This window comes from Labrus mixtus, chromosome 20, assembly GCF_963584025.1.
Source record: "Labrus mixtus chromosome 20, fLabMix1.1, whole genome shotgun sequence".
NCBI lineage: Eukaryota > Metazoa > Chordata > Actinopteri > Labriformes > Labridae > Labrus > Labrus mixtus.
The window spans coordinates 14,462,465-14,489,706 of NC_083631.1; the positions used below are offsets into that span (position 1 = coordinate 14,462,465).

Here is a 27,242-nt window from a genome sequence, read left to right on the forward strand (position 1 = left end):
GATTGGTTCTCAGCACAGCAGTTGTCTGATCTGGAAGATGTGCATCTGAATCAAGGAATCACATGACCTTCATCTGCCCCCCCATTGTATATTCGGTCAGCTGCATGTGTGTGTTTCTCTGTGCAGTCTTTGTCATGCTCTCAGACTCTTAGAAACACAGACTTTAAATCCTGTTTTAAGTCCTACTGTAGTTGGTAAAATATTAAGCCATGGAAAGTGAGTCATTCTAATGCTGTTCTCCTCCTCTGAACTCTTATGATTACAGAAAGTTAGAACATGTAGATCATTTGAATTATGCTCACACTGTGTCTCCTTGGGTATCAGTTAAGGTCGGGTTTTGTTCATCTTTTGTTTGTGAAACACTTCGTAATGAATTCAGGTATAGTTTAAGAAATTGACCCGTATTTGTAAATCAAATAAGGATTAAATATTTGGAGGGACTCAGGTGCTGTCTGATACAGTATTGCTTTCACATTATCTTTCTGAAAATCTGTGCAACTTAAGATTTTAAAATAAGCTCCATAGTGGATAAATTGCTGTGCAGAGATATAAACAGAGATTTAGAAGATGCAGAAATATGATTGCTATATGATGAATGACACATGCATCATTTTGGCAGAAGTGTTAAAAGGCCATCGTCTGACTTTCACTCACCCTGTGCTTGCTCTATGAAGGCTCTGTCATTGATGTATTCCTTTGGTTTATTTCGTCAGAAGCCTGCACGAGTGTGAAATATTGATTTAATTCAGGAGGTGTTAACAGTACCTAAGGACTAGGCAGCAGACATGACAGGCGATCAGATCACTTTAATGTTTTATTTTAGTCGCGCTGCAGCTGAGAAATAACAGGACAAATCTGTCAATGACGACACGTGTCTCCATTCAAGCAGGAAGCTATTGATCACAGATTGTCAAAATTAGAAATGTAGAATCGTGGTGTTTGCCAAGTTAAAAGAAGAAAAGGAGGATACAAAACTTGTGTTGTGGAAACGCCAGTGTTCATGGAAAACGTTATGCAGTCTTTTCAGATTTATCTCCATTAGTGTTGTCAAGGCCTAAGATCAGCAAATAAGAAAACCAGGCTGAGCTGAAAAAACGATTGGTTTCTGCATTCATACAAAAAGTGCTTAGGTCCACACTTCACCAACAAGACACCCAGGAGTATTCTGAGGGTCTGGACTCTGCTGAGACAAAGAAATGAATCCGTGTTCTGCAGCAGAGACTGACAGTGAGATAGAGCTGTCAGACTGGATGTTCAGACCGTCTAATCAGTGATTTAACTGATTTCAACAAGTCACTCTTAATTTACACCCCACATAAATCAAACATCCCCCTTTACAGCTCTGCAAAACATACAACAACAACCACAACAACAACTCTAGAATAGTCTTCAAACGTATTAACAGACGTGCTAAAAGTAGCTGCTTTTCTTTATTTATTGATGCCCCATCCATTGACTGTGTGAAAATGGAAATAGCCACTATGGCAACACCCATTGGTTTCTCAGCTGTGTGAATGACGCTGCAAGCCTTCTTCATATTGGTTTCTGGGGGGCCAAATATATTTTGTGATTTATACTCGCTAATTAACCCCTCAAGTCTACCAGAGAATGACATCGTATTCATGGTCATGGCTGACAGCAATTTATTTATCAGCTGAAAGACTCTACAAGACGATGCAGACAGCAATTAGCTTGCCCTTTTTTACTCTCATTTTATTACGTGTTCAAGTGCAAACTTTAACAGAGGCGATGCAAGTGTTTTACCATTCTGCCTTTGTCATCTGACACGTTGAAGTCTAGTTTGGTGCTTAATTTAGCAAATTGGAAAGCATGGAATAAACTAATTCCAGCCTGCCATACACCCGTCACTCATATGTACTCACAGGCTATGTGATGTCTTCACTTTCTGTTTTGGCACACTGCTGCAGGTGATGCAGACTGCATAACAAAAAGTTTGTGGGTATGCGTTTGTGTGTTGATTTGTGTGTGTGTGTGTGTGTGTGTGTGTGTGTGTGTGTGTGTGTGTGTGTGTGTGTGTGTGTGTGTGTGTTGTAGGGAGGGAATGCTGAACTGTTGTGCTGTGCAGATTCTCCCTGACATGCAGTCACAATCACACAGCCTTATCTCTGCTCACCTTCTGCTGACTCCCTGAGGCAGCCCGCCCCGCTGTGTCCTCAACTCCACCACAGCTTCTCTGCTGGCTGTGTGTCCCACTCTGTGTGTGCGTGTCTGCCTCTCTGTGTGTGTGTGTGTGTGTGTGTGTGTGTGTGTGTGTGTGTGTGTGTGCATCCTGCATGTCTGCTTCAGATATTTTTAGAATTCTTAAACGCTGCGGAGTGTGTAACTTGGTGCTGAGGAAACATAAATATGAGCTTGGGTACATCTGTGTTTATATCAGCGCCCATATGTACAGTAAGACCTCTGTGCCTGAGATGGATGTATATGTGGTTATAGGATCCATGAATAAAGAACAGAACATGGTTTTTGGTAAATAAATGTGTTTGTGTGTGTGTGTGTGTAGAACTCCCAGCGATTGGTCTCCATGTCGGCGTGTGTTTCCCCCCCTCTATGCTTCACTGAGCTGACACTGGGTTCAGGCTCTTTTTTTCTCCTGTCTACCCTTCCTCCCTCCTCTTCCTCATCCCTCCTTCTGGCATGGATGCTGGACATGTGCTGCAGACAGCACTGCTGAAAGAGGAATGTGCCAGTGATTCAGTAATTCACTCTGTTATCACTGAAAATAGTATGTAGAGAAGCTTGTTTACTGTTCTGCATGACGAGCAGTGAACCAGATCTGTGGGATAGTGTGTTAACTTTGCAGGGTTTTTCAAATACATACTTATGCTGATGATGTTACAATGTTACAATTCACTTAGCAGACACTTATGATGAGTGATATTAAACATCCAATGGGACTGAACTTGTACATTTTAAATGCAAGCGTTCTGAAACAAGATTGCCATTGATTTATGATGTGAAAAACGCGTCGCTCCTTTTTGAAATATTATATAGGTGTGGCCGAAAAATTAATAAATCCAACACATGAGGTACTTTTCCCCTCGACTGGGCCAAAGAAATGGGTTTCATGAAAGTAGAATATAAGAAAAGCAAAAGAAATCAAAAAGATATTTTCTGTTGTTGTCATGGCTCTTTTATGGCCACTAATGCTGGCGATATTTCATCCTGTCCAAAAAGAAAAACAATCACAATGCTTGCAATATTTCAATGCCGCACATATTTTTTTCTTTAGCAATAACAAATCTTGTGGTGAGAGATTTTTTTTGCAGATTTGCAGTCACTGGTTATTTAAGGTTTAAGGTCCTTCTGGGATATCCAAATGTTTACTAGTCCTCTGGACTGCTCAAGAACGCTGAGCAGGACAAACAATCAGGATGTTTTAAAAACCTATACTCAAGGACAAAAAAGTGTTTATATCTAAACTAAGTTTAAAGTTAAAATGTTATTTCTTTGTGACTAACAATTCAAAATATCTTTGAAATTACATTTTTAGACTTCCTGAAACTTGAAAATTCAAGACTCACAAGTTATGGGCAATTCCCTTTGGTCTTTGAATGCAATACAATGCAATGCCCCCCCCCCCCCCCCCGAATGCTCAGACTGCCCCACCAAATCCTCATGCTTCATCTTAAAATTCAAAAATACCTGAAAAGTATTCATTTTTTCCTTTTTGATTTGTCCAATCATAAACATGCCGCATTCAAATATTCAAAGTTTGGTTGATTGGTTGGTCCAGTAATATAAAAACTGTAAAGTGGGTAGATCAGTTATTTCACTACACACAGATCGCTGCTCAGTTGCTTAGCCTACTTTGCTCGCACTCTGTAGCAGTTAGCTTGTTAGCTGCGTTTTGTGTTAGTGTTTGCTAACTTCAGATATTCATTGCCCCGTAGCGGCAAATACTGTATCTCTTTTTAAAAAACAAAAAAGTTTTTTTTTTGCGATGAACTCACCATGCTTTGATTCCTCTCTCTCTCATTCTCTCGTGCTCTCTCTCTCTCTCTTTGTCACTATGCATCGATTTCAGGTTGCTAAACCTTGGGACCCCGCTGTTATGGGGCTGCAGCCAACAGAGGCAGTCAGCACAGGACCGTTTGAAAAACTTCAAACTCTTATTGCCTAAATAGAAAATACATTAGGAGACTAGAATAATTATACTTAATTATGGCAGAAAGCTTATGTTATACAGTAGCTTAAAGTCCAGACGAACACTAAAAGTATCCCATTAATGAATTTTGAAGTCTGGCAGTAAGTAACCAGTCAACATTACTTAAAATACCCCCCCTTAATCAAAGAAGCCCAGAACCAGGCCTTTCCCCTGATGTGTTGTAAATGGTATTTGCGCACCCTGATATCAGGTTAGTTCATTACAAAGGCTGTATAATAATAATGTATTCAATTTCTGCCTTTACAAAACCTCTTAGATGTAGAGTGTGTATTTCTCTTTCATTTATGTCATATGTACACGGTTGCTTTAACGGTTGACAAAAGCACATGTGTGTTAATATTTGTAATCTTGTTGGGATGTGTATGGGCATGAATCCTGTCTACTCTATTTCCTCTCTCATTGGCAGAGAAAGGGTAGCCTGAGTTCCTCCTCTACCCGGCGATGAGCAGAGAAAAGTCCTACCCTCTGAGGGGGGAAGGCCTTAATACTTTATTATTAGTATCCTATTAAGTTTGTCCAAGGACACACAGGCAGACGCACTAAAATACTGAGGCAGATAATTAAAACATGCTGTGCCGCTGACGGAAATGCCTCATACATGTGCACTCATGCACTCTCTCTATCACAGATATACACATGCGGCTTAATTGTCTCGTGCTATAAATGAAACTACATTCAGAGAAGATGATAGCGTACTGATGAAAGGTATGGGAGAGGAGGAGAGAGTGGACAGAAGCCAGAGAAACAGAGCTAAATGCGTATTATAAATCTAAGACTTTGAAGAAACTCTCTTTGCCTGTTTGTAGTTGTTTGTATTTTCTCTTGTGTTAGTCTTCTTTAGCTGTGTGAGGAGGCATAAATGTGTCAGGTATAGACATGACATGAGTCTGTGAGACTCAGCAAATGGGAAGGAGGCAGAGATAATTTGCATTTGTTTTATTTTCATGATCCTCCATCTTTCATTATCTTTGCATTTGTGCATATTTCTTGAACTGCGAGTGTATGTTTGTGTTATGTGAGCCTCCTTCTCATGGTTAGTCTCTTCATCATGGCCCCTGTCTGACTCCATCTCTCTGGTCTCTGTATTAATAAAGCGTAAGGAATTGGATTAAAGGCATGGATTTTCTACATGAATGCATTTGTGCATCTGCGTTTTATTTTTGGGTTGCCATCTTCCCACATTTTTCCCCAGAGGAACGATACCCTCCTCATTACACACACACACACATCTTTGGACATGCTGCACATGTGCATTAAAGGTCACATACTTCAGTCCTTTTCAACAAGTTCAAATAAATCTCTGAGCTCCCCAAAACATGTCACTGAAGTTTCTTGCCCCCCAAATCCACTCCGATCCTGTATTTTATCATGGCTTTAAACCCCTCTATGTCAGCCCTGCTGAGAACAGGCTGTTTCTGTTTCTGTAGCTTTAAATGCAAGTGAGCAGGTCCGAACACGCCTCTCTCTTGAAGGGCTTGGGTGCCTCTGGCTGTTTTTGCACCACGCCCTATTGTTAACAGTGAGAAGGCCGACTCAGAGGGCAGAACAAACACCTAGCTGTAGAAATGTAACACACCTGGGGGAGGGGCTACTGCCCTTTGTGATGTCACAAAGGGAAAATCTCGAAACGGCCTGTTTGAGCATCATTTTCTGAAAAGTGGAGCAGTCAGAAGATAGAAAGTAGGGACTTTACTCATCATTGGGTTTCTTTAGACAGGCAACACATATTCGTGTTTGATGACAGTGTTCAGTGTTTCCCCTACCATTATATTGGTATTTTTTTTTTAAGATTTATTTTTGGGCTTTTTGTGCCTTTATTATAGAGATAGGATAGTGGATAGAGTCGGAAATGAGGGAAAGAAGTCATTTAAGGATACCTTTCCGATAGAGAAGGACAGCTGTCATTAAAAGTAACACATGAACACCAAGATTCCTTCAAGTGTTTGTGTCGTCGTGTCGCCGTTTCGGCATGTCGGCTTGTCCTCACCCCCCCAAAGCTGTAAACCTAGGGGAAACACTGGTGTTTATAGTGTCCTTAGTCTACTTGTTTATGTGCACATTGAGCGTTGCTTGTCTCTGGTTGGTCTATTTGATGTAGTTATTGCTCCATTAAAATCGTATTGTGAAAGTAAAGGTTCTTTAAAATGTAACTAGTTATTGTAACTCACCTTTATATATGTCTTTTGCTGTTTGGTCAATTATGTAAATCATCTTAAACATACTTTGGCTCTGGAGTCCTGAACTTTGCTACAATCCTAGCCGCCCTTCTCCCTCCCACCTCTCTGCTTTGCCCCTGGGTGCCCCCCCCCCTCCCCCCCGTGTGACGGCAGTTCAAACTTCCATAAAAAAGGTCGACGGGCATACCATGGTCGACACACAGGGCCTAGTGGAGCGTGAAATACGGGGAGCAGGGCCTATAAGGCCACGGGGAGAGGGGCACATCTCTCAGAAATCGTCCAACGTCTGTGTTTACCCGGAGCGCTGACAGGTTGACCGGCTCTGTCTGCAGAGAAGGCCAAGCTCACTCTGAGCTCTTATCTGGTTTGTCTGATACACAAACCCATATTGCCACAGCTGCTGCCCACCCATATCTGCTAAATGAATTGAACCGTTTGCCAGTTTGTTAAATGTCAGAAAATATCAGTCACTTTCGACAGCATTTTGTCAATTCTGTCACCTCGCTCAACCTCTCTTTCTCTCCTGCTATCTCACTGATGCCATCTTTTCCTCATACTGTTATTCATCATTTGAACATAGTTGTAGCTTTTGTAAAGGATTCATTTTTTTGCATCACTGTTCATGTTAAATGGAACAAGCACTCAATATATTAATATAGATTGTACATTTGATAGAAACAACAAAGTTTGCTGATGACGCTCTTGTCTTTCCCTCTAACTCTGGCTCTTTTTCTTTAGGACAGTCTAGTCTCTCCCCGGTGCTTCATCACAAAAAAAAAAGCCCATGAAAGGCTTTCTTTCAGGGCTGAGAAGAGTCCTTTTAACCCCCCCTCATCTCGCCTCCACCTTAGCCGTCCTCTGAGCCCCATCATTACAGGCCTTTAGAAGAGCACAATTACAGCAGAGTGACTTATTACCAGCTGTATCCAGGGACAGGGGTAGAGGTGAGAGAGGGAGAAGGCAGGCAGGAGTAAAGGGGAGCTATTGAATGGTGAAGCAGATGAGGGACAGGAGCAAGGTAGATGGAGGTTCTAAGATTCGGATCACATCAGTGTGAATGACATGGAGGGACGGGATAAAGATTAGAAAGGAGATTGAACAGCTGGCATGAATAGAGAGCGAGCAGGTCATGTGTGAGAGAGAGACAGAAGCAGACGTAGACAAACATGGTCATTTATTGAGCGAGGCTGAGCTGTCTGTTAGTGGATACATGATGTATGGCCCCTTAAAGTTTGCTCTGACTTACAGTTCCCAAAGTTCCCACGTACTTTCTATCCTTCTTCTCCAGTGACTTGCCAAAGGAAGTATTGCACTCTGGGATGCCAAAACCAGCTTTTTTGTTGGTCGCTACATTTTTGTCTTCTTGCAAGGAGAAGTTTAAGCATTTTTTTCTTTTATGTATAACATCACATGAGTGGAATCAGCGGTAAAGTATAGCGTCACCCTGTTGGTCAATTTCCTAGTGTGTGCACTGGACCTCCAGACACCCTGACTGTGTTGTGCATAAAACTGAAGCAGACACGCTTTAGTAAACAAATGTAAACTAGGTGCACAGAGCCAGAGAGAGAGAGTAGGAGGAGGGCATGTTGCACTAACAAACTCAGAAAATAGACATCGCTGTTTAACCAGACACACTCACAAAGGAAAACAAACTTGATTCCCTGACTTGATTCCTCAGAAACAAACTCAAAAACAACAACAAACCTAAAAGTTAAAACACATTATGTAATTGCAAATATAGGATGCAGTGATAATCAATGTGCTGTGCAGCATTTATATATATATATATAAAAATGTAAACAATTCTTGTCATTGCATTACTCATAAATTGATGTGTGTTATAAGAGTAGACTTTAAAAGCTGGAAAGTTAACAAGTTTGTCAAGTCTATCTTTTTTCCTTCACTCAAGTTGTTTTTTATTTGAAATGCAAAATGATTTTATGTTATCATTCGATGATGATGATCCACATCACTACATGATGGCATGCCTGTAAGAACAGGACCAGACTTGAACCTACAGCTGTCCCAACATTCATTCCAACTCGACTTGTGATCCTCACTGTAGGTATGTCAGTTCTTAGAGGTTTTATGCAAAACCTACTCCATGTTCCATGCTGAGCACGGCCAAAAGAGACAGCTACATCTCCTCTTGGCTCTTACACACAAACATGCAAACACACCCACACATACACACACCGTGCCATTTAGAGAGTGAGCGAGGCAGTTCATGGATGATTTTCATTGTTATTCATGTATTAATTTATTCGCTCATGGCAGACGTGAAACAGGGCTGTAATATGCAGATGTGGGTTTGTTTCTCGATGGGAATTTTCCGGTCCACTGCCTCTAGCTGCCACTAATAATAAAGACAGGCAGGGGAGTTGGGGGGGGGAGAAGGAGAGGGGGAGGGTAGACGGAGAGCAGGAGGGAGAAACAAGACTTGGAGAGGGAAGGACTGTTGGACTTGTCACGATGCCTCTGGTCATACACCAGCTCTCAAACAAATCCCCCACTCCCTCTTCCTCCACATACCGCAACACACACACACACACATGCAGGCAGGCAGTGACCAGGTGTGATCTCACTGTGAAATATCTTGTCCTTGACATGAAGGTGAGCATGTAGACTTGTCCTCTCTCTATTGTCGGCAAGACACCTGAGAGGCTGCAGGCTGTTGCTCCTCTTTCTTGAGATCAGCGTGAACTGATTTAAAACTATTTTTTTCTGTTTCATACCAGGAAAACAGTTTTTTACACCCTAAATGATTTAGCTTAAACAAGGTTAAAAATTAATTAATTTAAATACAAATGTATTTTCTGAAAAATGCATATTGAAGTGCTGTTGTGGGTAAAGAATGCATGTTTAAAAAAATAAGCATTGGAGCAAACTCATTGTGTCACTGCCCCCGACATTAATAGAAAAGATCTGTAAGGCACCCTTTAGGCAATTGGCTGTGAGACATGTTGTTTTCTGCGTGCGTTGTTGTGGTGTTGCACAGGGGTTAGCTCCTAAGGGAGGGTCAGAGGCATGGAGCACTGCCAGGAGTAACAATGTCAAAGACAAGATGCTAACAGGCAGCGAAGGATGCACTCTATTTTCTCTCCCCTGCTGAATTAATGGGAGACATTAACCCCCTCCTGTCTGCGTGATCGAGTGTTGGAACGACAGCTAGAAGAGGAGAGAAGCCCCGGGAGAGCTCCTATGAAGATAGTTGAAAGTCAAAGCCAATCTCAGTGTGATATAACAGTAGTGTAGAGCTGTTTAGAATTAAGGAGAACGGATGACAGACTACATAAAGGAATAGAATAAAAACTTTGATGCACATAAACGTCTAGTGTCAGCTGAAATATAGTTATCATATAAACCAACCATGCAAAAAATAATAATAATGTAGCAAACAATGACGTAACAGTCAAAGCAAATACACTCCTAATGTCTTTGAATGACCCCTGTTTAGTGAAATTAGCATTTATATAAGGAAATATAATGATTATGCATAAACATGTAAGGGGCATTGCAGCTGTTCTGAGTAATCTGTAAAGTAACTGTAGAAGCTGTCAATTAAATGTTGTGGGGAAAGCAGTACAATGTTTCCCTCTGAGGTATAAATGAAGCATATAGTTGAAGAAAATACAAATACAAAATACGATACCCCACAAGTTCTACTTCAGTGTTGTCCTTGTAAATAGACTTGGTTACAATGTATCGCCGCTCCAAACAAAAAACCTCACATCATCCATCATGCATGCTGACGGCTCGTTCCCCTGTGATTTGTAGACACACGCATGGCTATCTGGAGCTGAAGCCCACAGGCATGCATCCAGGCCGGAGTCCAAGCTGTGTCAAATCAGCGGAGTCTTCACCAGAGGCCAAATCTGTAGCGTATAATTAGCTTTTAATCAGCACCCTCATTCAGGCGAGCAGGATAGATTAGCCCAGCTTGGGCTCTGCTTAAAATAAGCATTCATAAATGCGTGTGAAAGCCTGTGACCCATCGCATCCAATCATACACTCACAATACCGAGCTCACTCCCTGCTGTCTTCTCTCTCATGCTGTAATGCTCCTCTGTATTTCCTCCTCTCACTCTCTTCTGCATTTGTTAACATTTTCCAGTAATGCTGTTCTACCAAATACTTAATTTTTTATAAAAAAGCTGCAACCTCTGCTGCTAGGAGCCAGTTTGTTGTTTGTCAGTATACAAGGGTACAAGGGGGCACAAGGACACGCACCTACACACAAGCCTATACATCACACAACAAACCTGACCTGACCTTCATGACACCTTCTGCGCTGGAGGGTCTATTTGGATAATCCGATACGGAGAATTTAAAGTGAGAGTCTTTATTTAACAAAAAAATAAAAAAAAAGCTGCTGGGTTTCGAGAGCGTAACATTTTAGATTAACTCGTCTCTTCTAATCCCTGCCTCTCTCTGGGGTGAGCTGCAGCATTTATGCCAGTAATGAAGTGCAGTGAGATGAAAGCCTTTTTAATGGGATTTAGTTAAACTGGGACACAAACCACAAAGTCATGGAGAGTGGTGGGAAAAACACTTCCTCATCACCACAGCTCCTCCTCCCCTGTAAACTAGCCTTATCAAGGGTTTGTGTCCACTCCTTCTCTATTGGCCGTGCTAAATGTCAGTCACAAAAACCCCTGTCTTAAACTTTTACCTAATCGCTCCTATGTGTTATTTTTCTCACCTTTCATTTTTTCTATCGACTCAGATGTGATTTTCCTCCCGACTTGCTCTCTGCTGACACGTCTCATCCTTTTTTTTGGTCGGCAGCAAACAAGAAAGGCTTTATGTGTCGCTGATTGAGTTGACACATTATGAGTGTACTCATGGGTGACTGGAAGGCTGGTTCTGGTTCGGTCTACCACAAACACATGGAATATGTTTGAGGGAAGAGCACCAGACATACCGATCTGCAAGGTGACATAATGCAGCTGTGTTTGTTTGTGTGTGTGTGTGTGCCTATCCCACATGAAGGTTATGTTGTATGTAGTATAGGTGAGGAGGAAACAAGCTGCTATTGCTGGTAATATAGACACAACACTAGCAGCCCCAGTCAGTCTCCTCTATATGATTTCACAGACATAAACACACACATCCACAAACACACACACACATGCACACTTACATATCGCAAAGTCATGGTTTGACTAAACCCCTGAGAGACCCAAACTAGATTAATAACAGTTCATAAATTTGCCATCAATCTTAATAAATGGAAATTATGGAAGAATATGAAGGTCTTGGGGCTGATAATAACTCATTATAGATGTTGTGGCTGAATTATAGTTAGTCCATTGTTTTAGCCACAGCTATAGTTCACATTTTAAAGAAAATTGAAACTGCTTTTCATACCTAAGAATTCAAATATTTTCCAGTCCTGTTGTTCAAATTTGACTGTGCATGTTGAAATTTTACCCCTGGACCGATCTAGGAGATGCAAGAAAAAGAATAGAAACTAATACAATGGTGCTGTACCTCTATAAGAAATTTGAATTGTTACGTATATAAAATGTAATATTAAGTGGGATTTTTCATTTCAATTTCAGCAGGATTTGGGGCATGACCCAGATGTGGACCTCTAATTGTAATCAGTTGCACATTGTATTTCGCTTTCTGCCCCATGGACTAAAACAATCAGGTTTTGTTTGATGTGAAAGTGAATGATTGGGCTAGTCGGCGCTGTATATATTTTTAGATGCTTTTCAGGTCAGTTCCCAGCGTTAGACGTGCCACCTTCTACACACTCTGACACTGCAGACAAAACAAAATGCGGTTTGCATACCAGGAAAACAATCAGTGTGAACGGCTGTCGCATTGAGGCGCTCAGCCTGTGTGAGCCAGTGTGTGTGACTGGCGTGCAGTCCAGCTCGCTCCAGCCAGCCAGCGATCTTGCTGCTGCTGTGATGAGTTTGGCTCATGACCTCCTCAGGGCCGCGCTGCCATTTGGCCGCCCGTGTATTGTTCTGTCAACAGCATCTGTTCGGTCTGATAAAAGGATTAGACCAGGCCCCTATAGGCTGGCTGGAGCGAGCCTGGATTAGCCAGAAAGGCCTATGATTTCATACATGTTAGCGACTGTGTTTGTGTGTCCGCGTGAGTGTTTATGTGAAGGTAATTTTAACTCTGAGTCAATCCCGTCTATCCTGTCAGGGATCGTTCACCACACCAAAAGAGATCTGAAACCAGCTCTCATCCTTTCTCTCATCCGACAGATCATTTCATATTTATCCTCTATCGGCACAAAACTTTTCAGATCTCATGTTTACTCAAGAGCCTTTTTTACAGACATAAATCATGAATGATCAGTTCACTTAAGACCTTTATTGTCCCTGGAAGGGAAAATTTGATCTACAGGTGGGGGTATGAACACAAACACAACATATAAACAGACATTTGTCAGTGCAACACAACCTGATTGAATATAACCAAGAACAGAAAATGTAACTTACGTTTGTTAAAATGTTACACTGTTTTCTAGACCGGGGGATTGAAAGGCATGTCAAGGTCGAGTAGTGTGTTGCTCATAAATATTACACGCTTCTTTCCACCTTCATTTCACAAGGTCATGGTATTCAGTGTCTGAGAAGCAGGTGTACGGATTAACGTCTGGATAAGGGTCCCATGAAGAGCATATCAGTATGATATAATCCTTTTAAAACCATTATCTTGTTTGTTGTGGCTCCTTCTAGAGTCATCTATCAGTATATCAGCTCAAAAGACAGGCCAATAATTGCTATAAAACTCTGAGAGATGGGTCGATAATGGCATTGGCACCTGGTGGAAATGTTTCCGTCACACAGGAAGGGCAAAATCCAAGACTGCTCGGTGGAAATCTCACAGCAGTATGGCAACAACGTCCCCAGCCTCCTTGACTTCCCCCTGGGATAAATGATCCCCCCCCCCCCCCCCCCCCTCTTCCCAAACACGGCAAAGTGCTCGAGCTCCTGTGAGATTCCTGCCAAGCCTGGCACCGGCTGATCTGTTTGGTTCCACACGATTCAGTAATTTGGCTGAATTTTGGATTAAAAGCGAAGGAATGGTTCGCTTCGGCATGTGAGACCTGGTTTCCTGCGTGTGATTTTTCTCATGCCATGTGTGTGTTTCTGTGTCAGAAAAAAACAGGTGAGACTTTTGGTGGGGGAGAAAGAGAAATATGTGATCTTCAGTGATTCAGCTTAGAGCAGGGAGTGTGAAAGTGCATCTGAAGAGGAAAGTAAATAAACGAGTTGTCAGTCACAGATCACTCCCCACCCTCTCTTCCCCGCATTTCCTCTTTAATCTGGTCTCCTTCCAGAACTGTAATCAGGGAAAGGACTTCCAGCTGCTTAAAGGATGAAGCTATTGTGCAATTTTGAGTCATGACACGCATTCGTACCCACAGTTTTTGCATTCCCCCCACCACCATTTCTCTCTCAACTGACATGCTAGTTGCGATAGAAATTATTGCAGATGTTTCACAGAGAAGCAGTTTTCCCATTTCCTCTTCCATCCCCGCTTGCACTTAAAATGGCTGGCAGATGCCGCGCTGCAGTGTGGTGATTGTTGGCGTGTACAGTGTGTCAGCGCGACTCGCTGTGTCAGGCTGCACCATTCATTTCCCACCAGTCAGATTAATCAGACACTGTTCAAAGAAGCTGCTGGTCACCATGCCTTTCTCTAATTCTTTTTAGCAGGAGCTGAGCTGAAGGATGGGATGAGAAGCTGCAGGTTTAATCCAAATCCCCCCTCAGGCTAACATGGTCGGTCTTCATATTGGGCACACATTCTCAGTATACAGTTTCTGCAATTATATAGAAAAAAGACTCTATTTAAGTTTGCAAAAATTGCAAAAGATAAAAAAAAAAGTTGTATTAACATTGGCATTGAGTGATATAACACATTAATGTAAATTATGCAGAATGTGAGCAAATATCCTTTGTTAGCTTTCATCTCGGTGTGATTTGAAAGGCTGACACCTTTTCAGAGGTTTTTTTTTATCTGAGGTCTATTTGCTGTTTGAGAATCATATTTTGCTCACTGACATTGAGACTTTTCCGAGTTAAATACTGAATAACTGAAGTTGCATTTCTTTCACTAATATAAAGTCAATTATTAGGTGAGTCATGACTTCAATTGCCATAGTTACTGTGTTTTTGTTCTTTTGTTATTTCTATGTACTTTTCTATGAATAGAGTACAGAGGGGTGGTCTAGGGGCAGGTTTTTTTAAATTTATTTGCTGGGGTTAATGCTTCAGTTGGAAGTTTTCAGAAACACTTTGTACATGTCTCTGAGTTTATGGATAAATATTAATTGAAAATATTTATATATAAATATAATATTAATAGAAAAAAGGAAATAACAATTTATTGCGAGTGAGCGAGCCTATCAAGCCTGTCAATCTTATCAATAGACACAGCAACATCATTCCTTTACTGCACTCTTTTCAAGCCAATGAATGAGCTATTGTAGTAAATTATGACTGTAATCAGGGTACGACAGTGCATCTCTTCATCTCTTTTATGTAGAAAAGTGATGTTTTGTAAGACAGAGGGCTTGAGACCTTCAATTCAGCAAATTAAAACACACAAAAAAAAACGCTCTTTTCATCCTCCTCTCTCTCCTTACAGATACAGTCTATTTGTCTATTAACTCACCATCACATTGACTCTCTGTCACTGCCTCCATCTATTATTTAAACCCTTCTTTCTGTCATTCCTGCTGCGCTCTTTTCCCCTCCACACTGTTAGCCTGTTTCTGTCAAACGTTTTTTTCTCCTTTCTGTTTCTTCTCGTTGGGCCCCGCTCTTCATTCTGACACTTGCTCTGCCTCTTTAAACAGGCATTTTATCGTATATAACCACATCTATCTGTGTGCGTGCACACAACCCGCGGCGAGTGTCTCCTGGGTCTTATTGATGATGAGTTCACACATGCAAGTACAGACACACACAAACACTGGGGTCCACATCAAGATGCACACACACACACACACACACACACACACACACACACGTACTTCCAGTCACATACACACAGATGCGGTGCACAGGTGTAAGATGTGACATAGAGGAGATAAGAGCATTTTAGACTGAATCCAGCATGGAAGAGCCAAGGTTGGATTCCAGCGACACAGCTCACTTCCTCACTGACTCTCGCTGTCCCTGCGTCTGGACTCTATATTTTATTCCTGGTCCTCCCTGGGATATACTTGATTTGTGTCTATGTGCTGGTGGGCCTTGTGCTGTTCCTGGTGACAAATAGCAGGGCAACAAGCACTCTGCACCATCCGACCACACTCAAAATAATTTTTCACTGGTTTTCTGTTTTGTTTTGTAAGCCTGCAGTAATTACACAATTATGTTTTTGACAGTTTCAATTCATTACTTCTACTTAAAAACGCAGCTAGCTTCATGATGCATCACTAAGCCCTCTGCTATGACTCATATTTGTAATGTAGTGACACAGTTACGCACGCATACACTCCATATTTGCACAGAAGTGCGCCCACACTGTTGCCATGCGGTTTTTGCATCCTGTATGTGTGTATGTTTAGTTTGTGAATGTTTGTATGCCAAGGAGGGGGATGTGGTGCTGTTTGCAGATTGCGCTCGGTCCAGTAGACCCCCCCCCCCCCCCCCAGTCAGAGCAGAGCTGTCTCTGCTCGTCAGCATTAGCCTCGCGTGGACCCTGATCCACCCCGACAGGCAGCCACAGGAAATGATGGGACATGAAACAGCCCACAGCACCCATGTGACCCGACGTGCAGTGACGGGGGCAGGCGGACAGGAGGTCAGAGGGAGATGGGTGAAAAAAAAAGAAAACAGGAGGGCAGAGAGGCGATATGTCCTTACTAACAGAAGCAGAAACAAAAGCTACTCCTAGCACAACACAGACAAAACGCATAACACCTCAGCAAGCTAGCAAGCATGCACAGACATACAGACAAATATCACACTAATGTGTATAAAGATTCACATAAACACACACATACACAGCAAGATTGGATGCAGGCCACAACTGCTGTGATATTTTATATGCTTGAGTGGCAGTGAAATGAATCTCAGCATGGCTGGCTCGAGACCTTTAGGAATCATTCCGTTGTCTTTATCTCCACATGCCTCAGCTGCTACAAGCACAAACACGACCACATACACACACAAACACACACACATCGACGTACACAGGTGGGTCCAATCTGATCACAGTGTAGGCAGAGGAATCAGCCTCCACTGCGTAACATTTCTTTCAGCATGACATTGCTGTTTTACATCGCAGAGTCTATAAAACTAGAAAACAGATTAGCCACAAATGATTTCATGTGTTTATTTATTCAGGAAATGACAATCCAAAGGATAGAGTTATGGTTAAAATAAATGAAATTGTTGCTTTTGTTTTACAATTCAATCTATTTGATTCAATTTGTGTATGTAATTATATTACATTAAGAGACAAAATAAGTCAAACCAAAGTACAATAGCTGAAGTGAAGGTGCTAAACCTTCACTTGAAAGAGGATTAAGTGTTTTGTTAAAGAGGGTTTCTTTCTCAATCTGTATGTCATTCAGGGTGTCTCCATGCAGTTATTCCTCCCAGCAGGCCTCCACAGACAGGGCAGTGAGGTTATTGGCTGGGTGGGGCTGTAACTTGGTATGAAGGGAGAGGACTTGGAGATACAGCTTGCGCAGGGTTTTACCAGACCCTATAGCTCTTCATATTTATGGCCCTTTTTTTACAGATTTTCCAGGCCTACCATCAGGTGTGTCAGACGCTGTCTTATTTCCACAGCAGGGTGATCCCCATGTGTTTCCACCAGGCCATCCATGACACAGTGGATTCCTTTCCCCTCTCACCTTCAGTATCGTTTCTCATCCACTTGGATTGAACCACATCTCCAACCAGAGCTGTTTCTTCTCTCTTTCCATCCTCTGCATAATGGTCTGTTTCAATACTGTCACATTGGGTAACTCTAAACGGAGCATGAGAGAGCTTATTTGCTTCTTTGTAGAGCAATATTTTTACTCTTTTTTTTTTTTTTTGTATGTGGCACACAGAAACCACACTAGATCCGCACTATCGCTCTGCGTTGTTGTTTGGAGTGTAGAATATTTGAATGGATCTTCCCCTGGAGCACAAAGCCCCGTTCAGCAAACCTCAAAACATACCAGTGAAATGCTCTTAACAGAAACAAACAGTAAAAACACGCATCCACAAACCGTGTTGATAGTGTCACCTCATGTGTCCCCCTTTCTTTATTTAATCTTACCGAGATGAATGAAAAGTTGACCCACATTTTTAGTGTGCCAGCCCCCACTTTCAGCTCCGGATAGCCTCATCTGCAGTGAACAAAGCAGCCTTCTACAACAGCGATGGCTCTGCTTCCCATCTGAGTCAAGGAGTACACTCCATCCAGGAGTACAGTACATCCATTGACTGCTCTATTGTATTATTTACTGACCCTCCCCCCCAAAAAATGTCTCTTTTAAGGTGAAAACCACCGAAATGTAAAATATTTCTGTGACACAAGCAATAGAATCTGAATTGTAAGCCTTTAATATTTACCTGTAAGGCAATAAAAGCTTGAATATTTTAAAGAATGTGCATGCACTTGTGTGTGTTTTATATTTTTAATACACTATAGACCAGGGAACTCTAATCTGTACGTGAGAACATGAGCAACCCGAGCAAGAAACAAACTCTACTTTGTGATAATGTACAGCCTGGAGCTTCTCCTCTGATAATAAACAAGGGATTGATTTTTGGCCTAGTGCAATGCTATTGTTGTTAAAGCAGAGCACCAAAGCAGAAGATGATCCTTTATTCAACATCAGTCAACCTTTCTGTTGTCTCTGTAATCTTTACTATATTTTACAAATGTCTCTCGAAAGAGCTCTACATCAACCTGACAGTACAGAGTAAACCAGTCCTCCAATTCATTCCCACATCTTGAATGTATGCTCAGACAAGGAGGCTACAACCACCAAGCACTAGAATTCATTCCGTTACATTCACGCTCATGGGGCAGCCACACAGCTGAACTCATTCTGGGAATACTGTGTAATGTATAACCCCCTTTAATTACAGTTTGGAGTGCCAAGGCAGCAATTAAGGAATAAAAGTACAATCCAGCATTATTAATTCATTGTACAGCTTTAGTCACTCTCAGTGGCCTACGGAGTGGAGGGGAGGAGTTGCAGTCTAGCACTCAAAAATGAAATAATCATTATTACTTTTTAGGTTCATTTATAGCTGAACATTAAGTGGGAAGTCATATTACACAGCTATTACCTCAGAGTTCACTAGCTGTCTGTTTTTTTTTTTTATGCTCTTACAGATCAAGACATGTCCTGCCCTATTATAAATAACATAGCCTTTTGCAGCAGACACTGAAATACCGCCATATTTTTGTTAATTATTTGAGTTTGTTTCATTGCAACATGAGTCTGGGAAATTTGGGGTGAAGCTCAAGAAGCAACAAAGGGAGGGGTTTTGTTTGGCCTTTGACTTGAATTATCAACAAACTTTCAGATGAAAAGACATAGACACGTTGCATGAAGATCGAAACACCAGAGAAAAAGGAAGACGTCACTTTAAACCTTAGAAATCATCTTCTTGGAAACATGGCTAGCAAATGTCATTGATACTTGTTGATAACATCTTAAGATTATAATATACAACACTCACATTTCTTAAAGCTATTATGCAATAACCTCAGAGGAAAAAGACACAACAGCAGTGAGTTGCATTCATCTCAGAGATAGGAAAGAAGGGGTCATGTTCAGCATCAAACCAGATGTGTGCAGAAATGTGTTACGTCAGTTTGGCTGCAGATGCACTTGTGTTTTCTTCTCCACTTAAACAAGAACCAGACATTAAGATTCCCACCTGCCCGTCATGTCCCCCTCATCCAGCAGTTTCTCTCTGCTTCACCTGATCTGTTTCACACACCATCACCTCCTCCTTCTCCTCCTCCTCCCCCTCTCCTTCATCTTCTACTTGTGAACCCAGCCAAAGTAATGAAATACATTGATGATTTATTTATGATAGGGAACCCACCTTCCCCTCTTTCCTTACATCTCTCTTTCTCTCGCTCGCTTTTTCTCTCGCTCTTTCACAACTCACACACAAGCACATGCACACTCAGACCCAAATACACGCACACACACGCACGCACACACATTTTTTGCTCTGTCTCTCCTCATGTTTGTCTGTCTGTGAAACCATATGTGACAGTGATGCTAAATGGGGCGTCCTCACTCCTGTTGTGAAGAGATGGAATGTACAGGTGACAGAGCACACACACACACACACACACACACACACACACACACACACACACACACACACACACACACACCTCCTCTGCCCTGTCATGCCAAGGTGACATGACAGCGTGTCCCTCAACGGGGGTTAACTCACATGATCTTGGTATTTGACACTATCAGCTCTATTTTTTTCTACAGTCCCTTAGTGATGACATCATCCATTCTAGACCCATTGGTGCAGACAGATGTTTTTGCATTTAAATACATGAGCTTCAAGAATGTCACCAGTGATATAGTATCATCTACACAAATCATTTTTTTTTCGGATGGCATTGAATGCATTAGCTCCCTGCAGTGACTGTAAGGTGCATGCAGGGTTGTCGACAACATTTACACCTGACATTAAAAGGGTAAGTCTGGCAAATCAAAACCTTTTTGTAATCTGTTTGTGTAAAATCTTAAACCTAAACCAGACTGACAGGCCTGCTCATGTTCCATTCAAAGTTACTTGCTGGAATAAGGCACCGTCTTCTGACTCACGTACTTCACAAGGAGATTAATAAGTTGTAACTAATGGTTTTATTAATGGCTCATAAATCCATTATAGATTGAGCCATTTGTGAGGACAACGTCCCGGTTGGCAAGATGTTAAAAATTCCAAAAGTTCCCCTCCAGACAGACCAAATTGGTCTCTTTATCCAGGGTTTCATTTATCAATCAAATCAGCATTTTACCTTCTTTAAAAGAACTGTAGAGCGTCTCACTGGGGGGGAGTGTAAACAATTTACTGCTGCAACATTAACTATGCCATTTGTAATGGGTTACTAGACCAAGTAAAAAAAAAAGACTTGCAGGATGTACTTCTGTATTCTAAATATTGCTCTTATAACTTTTGAATAAATGTACTTTGTTCCCTACTCTGCAGCTCATTATGAAACCATGCAAACTGATACATTTAAGAGAAATTATACAACAATGGTTGGGGTTTATTAAAGCAACACCAAACTGGTTAAATACACTGGTTTTTATTCTTCTCTGTGTTTTTGATTGGTATTGCTACTTCCTACTTAGCAGTAGAACTCCCCAGTCCTAAACCCTCCATTGGTGCTTTTACACATGCACATAGCTCCTGAAAACTTCCTGAAGTTACCTTTAGGTGAATTACATGTGGGAAATAAAACAGCCCAATTGTTCACTTCAACTTCACCCAGAGTTTTTCCTGCCACCCCCCTTACTTAATGTTTCCATGTTAAGTCGGGGTGAGAAGGAATGCAACAGGCGAAATTCACAACAAGCGAGGGGGAGGCGGCGTTCACATCCTGTGACCGGCACTGTGCGATATCTGTGCACATAATGAAACTGCTTCATTATGTTTTATGTTCACCAGTTTGTTCTTTTCTGTTTTTTTTGTTGATATTGTGATTCTGTCAAACTACACAAAGCATTGATGTGAAGGCCAAAATTGTCATTTAAGCGTCTGACTCTGTTGCTTCCTCTGCAACACTCCACCACTTCCGCAACGTTTTTTTCCCGGCATGTCCTCCCTCCCGAGACACCCACCCTCGAATTCACTGGTACAGTCTCCCACTGTGAGGTCAGTCTGGCGGAAAATTTCTAGAAACTTTCAGCAGTGCATCGGTGAAAAATGTTTTATTTGTATTTCTATTAATGGTGTTTCTCCAGTTTGTTTATTAGTTTCTCTGATGTTAAACTGACCACAAACAGGAGTAGTATTTCAAACATTATTTATATTAACATGATAAATAGAGATTACAAATAAGGAACAGTTTAATGCTCATCTGTGTATTATATTGCCTTCATTGAACATGGAAAATGTTGAAAAGAAAGGGTTAAACATGCACATTTATTCTGTTTGAATTTCAGATTTATTTTCAATGAAATACTGAGAAAAGACACTCTATATAATTAATGTTCATGTGGACCAACACACGAGTCATCAAAGCCGGTTCTTATCCCACACATGCTATGTGTTGCGTTCAGGGACTGTGACATGACGTTGCTTCTTACAGCTCCACCCATCAGCTTCTGTCTTTCTTGTCCGCCCATCTTCAATTTGCTTCAGCTCCTCAACGTCAACCCCTCTCAGTGCTCCACCAACCTCCTGTCAGTCTCACTGTCACTTAGTCAGTTAGCGTCTCTGTCAGTCAGTCGGTCAGTCAGTCAGTCAGTCAGGTAGCCGGCTGAGCCTCTACGCTCCAAGGGTGATTCCTGCCATGCAGTGCTCTCCGATTCATTTGTTTGTTTTTCAGAGAACGAGGCCAAAAGGGGTGTGTGGAGACTCAAAGAGAGAGACACAGTGAAGTGTGAAGAAATATGCAAATTGATAGAGTGAAGAGAGAGGAAGATAGAAAGATGTCAGTTTAGATGGTGAGTTCTAGTGTCAGACTTCCACATAGGGAGAGAAGAGAAAAAGAAGTTAAAGAGTACAAAGTTTACTTCAGACAAAGGTGTTAGTGTAGAGCGAGAGAGAGAACGAGAAAGCTGAGGGGATAGAAAGAAAAGCTGGGAGACAAAGCTTTAAGTTTAGAGAAAGAGAGGGGGGGGCTTAGGGTTTGAGAAATGAAAATTGTTTGTTCAGAGAGAGAGAGAGAGAGAGAGAGATGGCTGTGTGCATCCTTTTCTTTTCTGCCAGTCATTACCTAGTCGGCCTCGGCAGCAGGTTGGCAGAGCGAGCTCTAATTGAGGAGGCCGCTGGCTCGGAACGGCAGAGAGCGAGGCAGGGCTAGCTTTCCTCTTTGCTTGTTCATAAATTAGCCTGCCAGTCATTATGCTCCTGCATGTAGCCGGGATCAGACGACACCACTTTCAAACACATTTGCATTCGTCACTAGCTCCAACACTATAAAGCCAAAAGTTTATGAAGCCTGGATGTGTGCATGTTGAATTATGCTGGAACACTGCGGATCAAGGCTGCATCAGACTAAGAATTTTGTCCGTCTGAACTGGTTTGGCGTTTCAATGAGAAGCAGTGACTTTTTTTTTGTTGTGTTTTCATTTCAGAGCTACAACAAAATCTTTCATTGGCCTTCATACGTGTACCTGTAAGATTCTTTTTTGTGTTTATATTCACGTTTTAAGTGTGTTAAGTCGAGTCACCACAAATATCCATTCTAGTGAACTGGATAAAGAAATGAGCTGAAGCTAAGAAACACTAAAGAGTCATTTTTGACTAAGCTTTGAACTTAGTTAAAACCCTGCTGTTGCTGCTAAAATGATCTGAATACAGTGATGCAGCTATAAAACTAAAGTATGACTATTTCACTGTCGAAATGCAAATCAACTTTATGAGACATGGAGTTTAAGGGGCAGCTTTACTCTGCACATCCACTGCAACTGTACAGTAAATGAATAAAGAAACAAAGATGACTGTAGTTTACCAGCAAAACAAAGACAATGATCTACAATTATGCATTTATATTTATTGACTCAATGGGCTTTCTCATTTAGATCAAACTACACAACTCCTAAACACACATTTTAACACTATGTTACGCACCTGCCCGTCACAAACAGCTGTGTCACTCTCCTTACTGTCTTGTTGCCTGCTGCAGATTGGAAAACAAAGCAGTGGACATTATGGGGCTGTCGTGAAAGGTATTGATCAAGCTGCTCCTGAGAGACAGTTAGATGAACTTCTCATCAGCACCTGAGAGAGAGCGAGAGAGAGGGGGTTGCTATGTATGAATGACTAATGCGTACTTTGGTGAAGAGAAAAAGAGGGAGTGGGTGTCATTGGTGTTTGGTCAATTTTGTAGCGATCCCCTGATGCAAATTTTTTTTTTAAATCGTCACATTGTGTTAGTTTTGCACAGCATTGTTGTCTTCTCAGGTGACAACTGCTGCCTCCGAGTTTCATGCTTCCTCTTCCTCGCGTCTCATACCCAGACCACCCAACACCTCCGTCACTGTCTCCCAACCGTCTGTGCCGCAACCCATCCACCCCAAACCAACCCGGCCCACCTTGGTGACAGCACCGGCATGCAACAGCGAACAAACACTGCATAATAATCACAAGCCACACACCTCTTCTGTAGTTTCCACTTTAGCTTTCCATCCTTAAAAACCACATGGCAGTGTATGCTCGACATCTCTGTACCAAATTCTTCATACGGTTGTTATAAAAGTACATTTTTTCATATCCACAAACACACCTAAAAATGTCTCTTTTTACACCCAGAGACAGGTTCTCATTTTAAAAAAGGGAGTTTAGCGGGGCAGAAACATTTAGAAAGAGTTCAGCCTCGACTGTGACAGCTTGACCTTCTCGTCTCTTCGGGGTGCATCACTCATCACCATAGATACAGGGCTCTGGGCCACTCAGTAAATATCATTAGTGTGTATTAGCAAAGTCCACCAGTGTTAACTCCAGATTCTCATAAGGGGAAATGTGTTGTAGCTGCTCTGACATGCATCACCGCAGTTCTAATGCAAAGTCAAGTCAGATATTTTAGCATAAGACAGTTTGTGTGTGACACATTGTCGCAGTCTGTCACCTGACTGAACTGTTTGACTGTTTCATTTCATTTTTGCAAGTCAGTCAGTAAGTCTTACAACGTACTCTCTGCCTGTGAGGGAAGCTCAATCAGAGAACTCTATTGGGAACAACAAGTGAAGGCAGATCAAACCAGTAGTGAAATTATGGTTACTTATGAAATATTTATTTACTATGAATGAGCTTTTTTTATTTTTTATTTTTTTAAAGAAAATACGACTCTAAAAGAGTTTCCATCATAATTCATTTTAAATATATTAAGTGGTTGCCCATAATGAATCACACATATTCAGTTATTCCACTCCTTGACACCTGAAAAAGAAAATTCAAGGTCACTGATTCACTCATTTGTGGAAAACATTTTTGTTCAAATGATTTGCCTCAGTAGTAGAAGAAGACAGTTTTGAGCTTAAGGATGACAATTACACTCAGGCAACACTTTCTTATCTACAATAATGCAACATTTATACGTCATAAATCCCTTTTCAGAGAGCAGGACTTTGACATCAATGATTGGCATTTGCTTCTTAAGTTCTGCGTGTGGCTAAGTCTCTATGCAAATTCACTTTGGGTAAGCCTGAGGAAGATTGTGGTTTTGGTTTAATGTAAACAAAGTTGCCCTCTCAGCTATATTTAGAGTCATAAAACAAGTTCTCGATATTTGAATGTTCTGGGTTCATAGCCTACTTTAACTGCTACACGTCTGTTCTTAAAATACCAGATATTGTAGGGAGAAAACTGAAATGCTAAATTTGTTTCTGTATTTTTCTTTAGTATGAAGTTCAGCAAATATGTTGACTAAAATGTTCTGGTACATAAAACCTATTTATTGTTGCAATTCTTTAGTAAAAATAACATTTACAGGTCAGCATGGTGTGACAGGTTGTCTCAATAAAGTGAGTAACTGCATAAATGAATGATGTTGCAGTGGATATATGGACTTTTAACAGTCAAACTGTCCCCACTGAGAGATGTAACCATGTTTTCCTATTGGCACAGAGTGACATATTTTAACATATACAACAAACTGGCGTCAACAAATCATGTTGGCTGCTGCAGACTGATGTACAGCTTGGAGTCTTTCCCGTGTTTCTAATTAGCCACAGCTCTGGTGTGCCAGTCAGCTGAGCTGATGGTTGGCATGAGGCAGGGTGGAGAACCCAGCTGCCCCTATGTCCTCCTCTCTGCCACGGGAGGGGGGGGGGGGGGGAAGTGGTCCGCTGCTGCATCTGTGAATTGCAAGGAAACAGAAAGCTGGATTGGAAGAGAAAGGTAGTTCACACCCCACATAACACTCTGTCAGAGGCAATGTTTCACGTTTACACGAAACTCTCCATTCAGGAGCTGAGATCTAGCCCTCCATGCTCTATTTTCACACTTGCAATGTCACAAACTGTCTGAAAAACGGCAATATGAATTGATTTGTCGAACTCAAATCAGGAATTTCAATGCACACTACAGACAGCAGAAGGACCTTTTATTATTTTCAGTTGTGGAGTGGAAGTCAGGAACAATTCTGACATATTTTAAAGGCTTATCCCTGTCGTGAAGCATCATCAGCAGCGGGAGTCTTTGCCAAACCAGCAAGTGCATGAGAGGGTGAAAAGAGCAACAAGAGATAGAAAAGAAAGAGAGAGGAGCTATTGTAAGATAAGATGGATACACAGTTTGAGGAGAGGGAGTCAGAGCAGGAAGGGGGTGAGCAGGGGAAAGAAGGGGAAGTGAACTGCGAGCGAGCAAGAGAAAAAGGCGGAGAGGGAGCAATTTAATGCTGTAATTAAGTTCCTGATAGCACCCTGGGAGATGTGCTTTGGCATAGCTCCAGGACAGCTTAGCATTGAACCAAGGCTCTTCAGCCCAATCTTTGCCTACACAAGCGCACACACACACACACACACACACACACACACACACACACACACACACACACACACACACACACACACGCACACACACACCATTTCAACAAACTGAGATTTAATACGAACAGGCTCTCTGTGCTCTCGAGCCAATTCTGAGTCCCTGAATATGTGTCAGCTTCACCAAATGATGCATCGACAAGAAGAGACACAAAGGAGGAGCAGACTGGCGAGAGAGATGGCTGTGAGGAAGCATCACTCGCAGCCGCTCTCACGTTACTCTCGCTCACATACTGTCGCGCACACAAGGCAGCTGCCTTGACAAGTGCACACAAATCATCCTTATGAGAGCACGAATGGAAACCTGTCTCAGACAATATTCTTCTCTTTCCCTTAATGTTTACAGTGCTGCTGCCACTCCAGCCTTCTCACTGCTTTCTCCTGCGCCTGCTGTGTTTTTTTTGTTTTTGTTTTCTTTCTCTTCTCTTTGCACTCTTTTCTCTGGCTACATGGCATGACATATTATGGTTCAAACATGGCAGTCATAGCGCTGATCTGTTATACAAGAACTTTGCCAAAAAGTTGTACAGTTGAAAGGACTTAGAAAAAAATAGTAGCTAATTTCCCCATCTGTGCATTCCTGTTAAGTTAAAAGTGCCCACTGAGAGGAGGACAGAGGGAGAGGGGTAGGACTACAGAGATGAAGATGACAAACAGAGAGAGGGAGAGAGAGAGAGAGAGAGAGCGCGAGAGAGAAGGAACAGTCAATTACACCCAGCCCCTCTCCTACAGCCCAATTCTTCGCCTCCTTCAGGCCAAGCGGAGCAGCGGCAAGAGCGACAGGATTTTAACTGAGGATAACGCGCATCAAAAGGATCTGAGATTTCCCGGGGATTGGTCACCAAAGACGGAGGAGAGAGAGAGAGAAAATAACAGGATACGGTATCGCCAAGGAAGAGTTTTCATCTGCAGAGACAAGAGAGGGGAAACAAGTCACTCGGATCCTGAAAGATTTGTGAGGCTCTTTCAGACGTCAGAACGTTTATCCGGTTCGCACCTGCATGTGCGTCGCGCATGGACTCTGGGTCTGTGGGGATAAAAGTGCGTAAAATTCTGTCCGTTTTTACGCACGGGGGCATAGCAGAGCTGGAGAGACGCGGATACGCTCCTATACGCACGATGCTGATCGGTGAGTGTTGAGCACCTTCTGTACTCCGACTGTTACCGGTGGTGATGATGTAGCTGCGCT

General features: G+C 42.0%; 3 protein-coding genes across 5 annotated transcripts in view; 2 read left to right on the forward strand and 1 right to left on the reverse strand.

The window, feature by feature from the left end:
• Nucleotides 1-27,242, forward strand: part of znf385c (zinc finger protein 385C) — a 114,772-nt gene that overhangs the window by 41,864 nt on the left and 45,666 nt on the right. The window contains exon 1 of one of the 3 annotated variants that reach the window (XM_061065528.1): nucleotides 25,376-27,182. The exons of the other annotated variants lie outside the window; for them this stretch is intronic. Within the exon in view, the coding sequence (XP_060921511.1) occupies nucleotides 27,068-27,182 (115 nt within the window). The 5' untranslated portion in view covers nucleotides 25,376-27,067. Of the gene's footprint in view, nucleotides 1-25,375; nucleotides 27,183-27,242 lie in introns of those variants that run through there. 3 annotated transcript variants of the gene reach the window in all.
• The window catches only part of LOC132995519 (SH3 and cysteine-rich domain-containing protein 2-like), a 191,946-nt gene continuing 173,076 nt past the window's right edge, over nucleotides 8,373-27,242 (reverse strand). Inside the window, exon 12 of the transcript XR_009677023.1 lies at nucleotides 8,373-8,383. The gene's annotated coding sequence lies outside the window, so the exon portion shown is untranslated. The remainder of the gene's footprint in view (nucleotides 8,384-27,242) is intronic.
• The window catches only part of aclya (ATP citrate lyase a), a 105,461-nt gene continuing 91,718 nt past the window's right edge, over nucleotides 13,500-27,242 (forward strand). The window contains exon 1 of the mRNA XM_061065520.1: nucleotides 13,500-13,503. The gene's annotated coding sequence lies outside the window, so the exon portion shown is untranslated. The remainder of the gene's footprint in view (nucleotides 13,504-27,242) is intronic.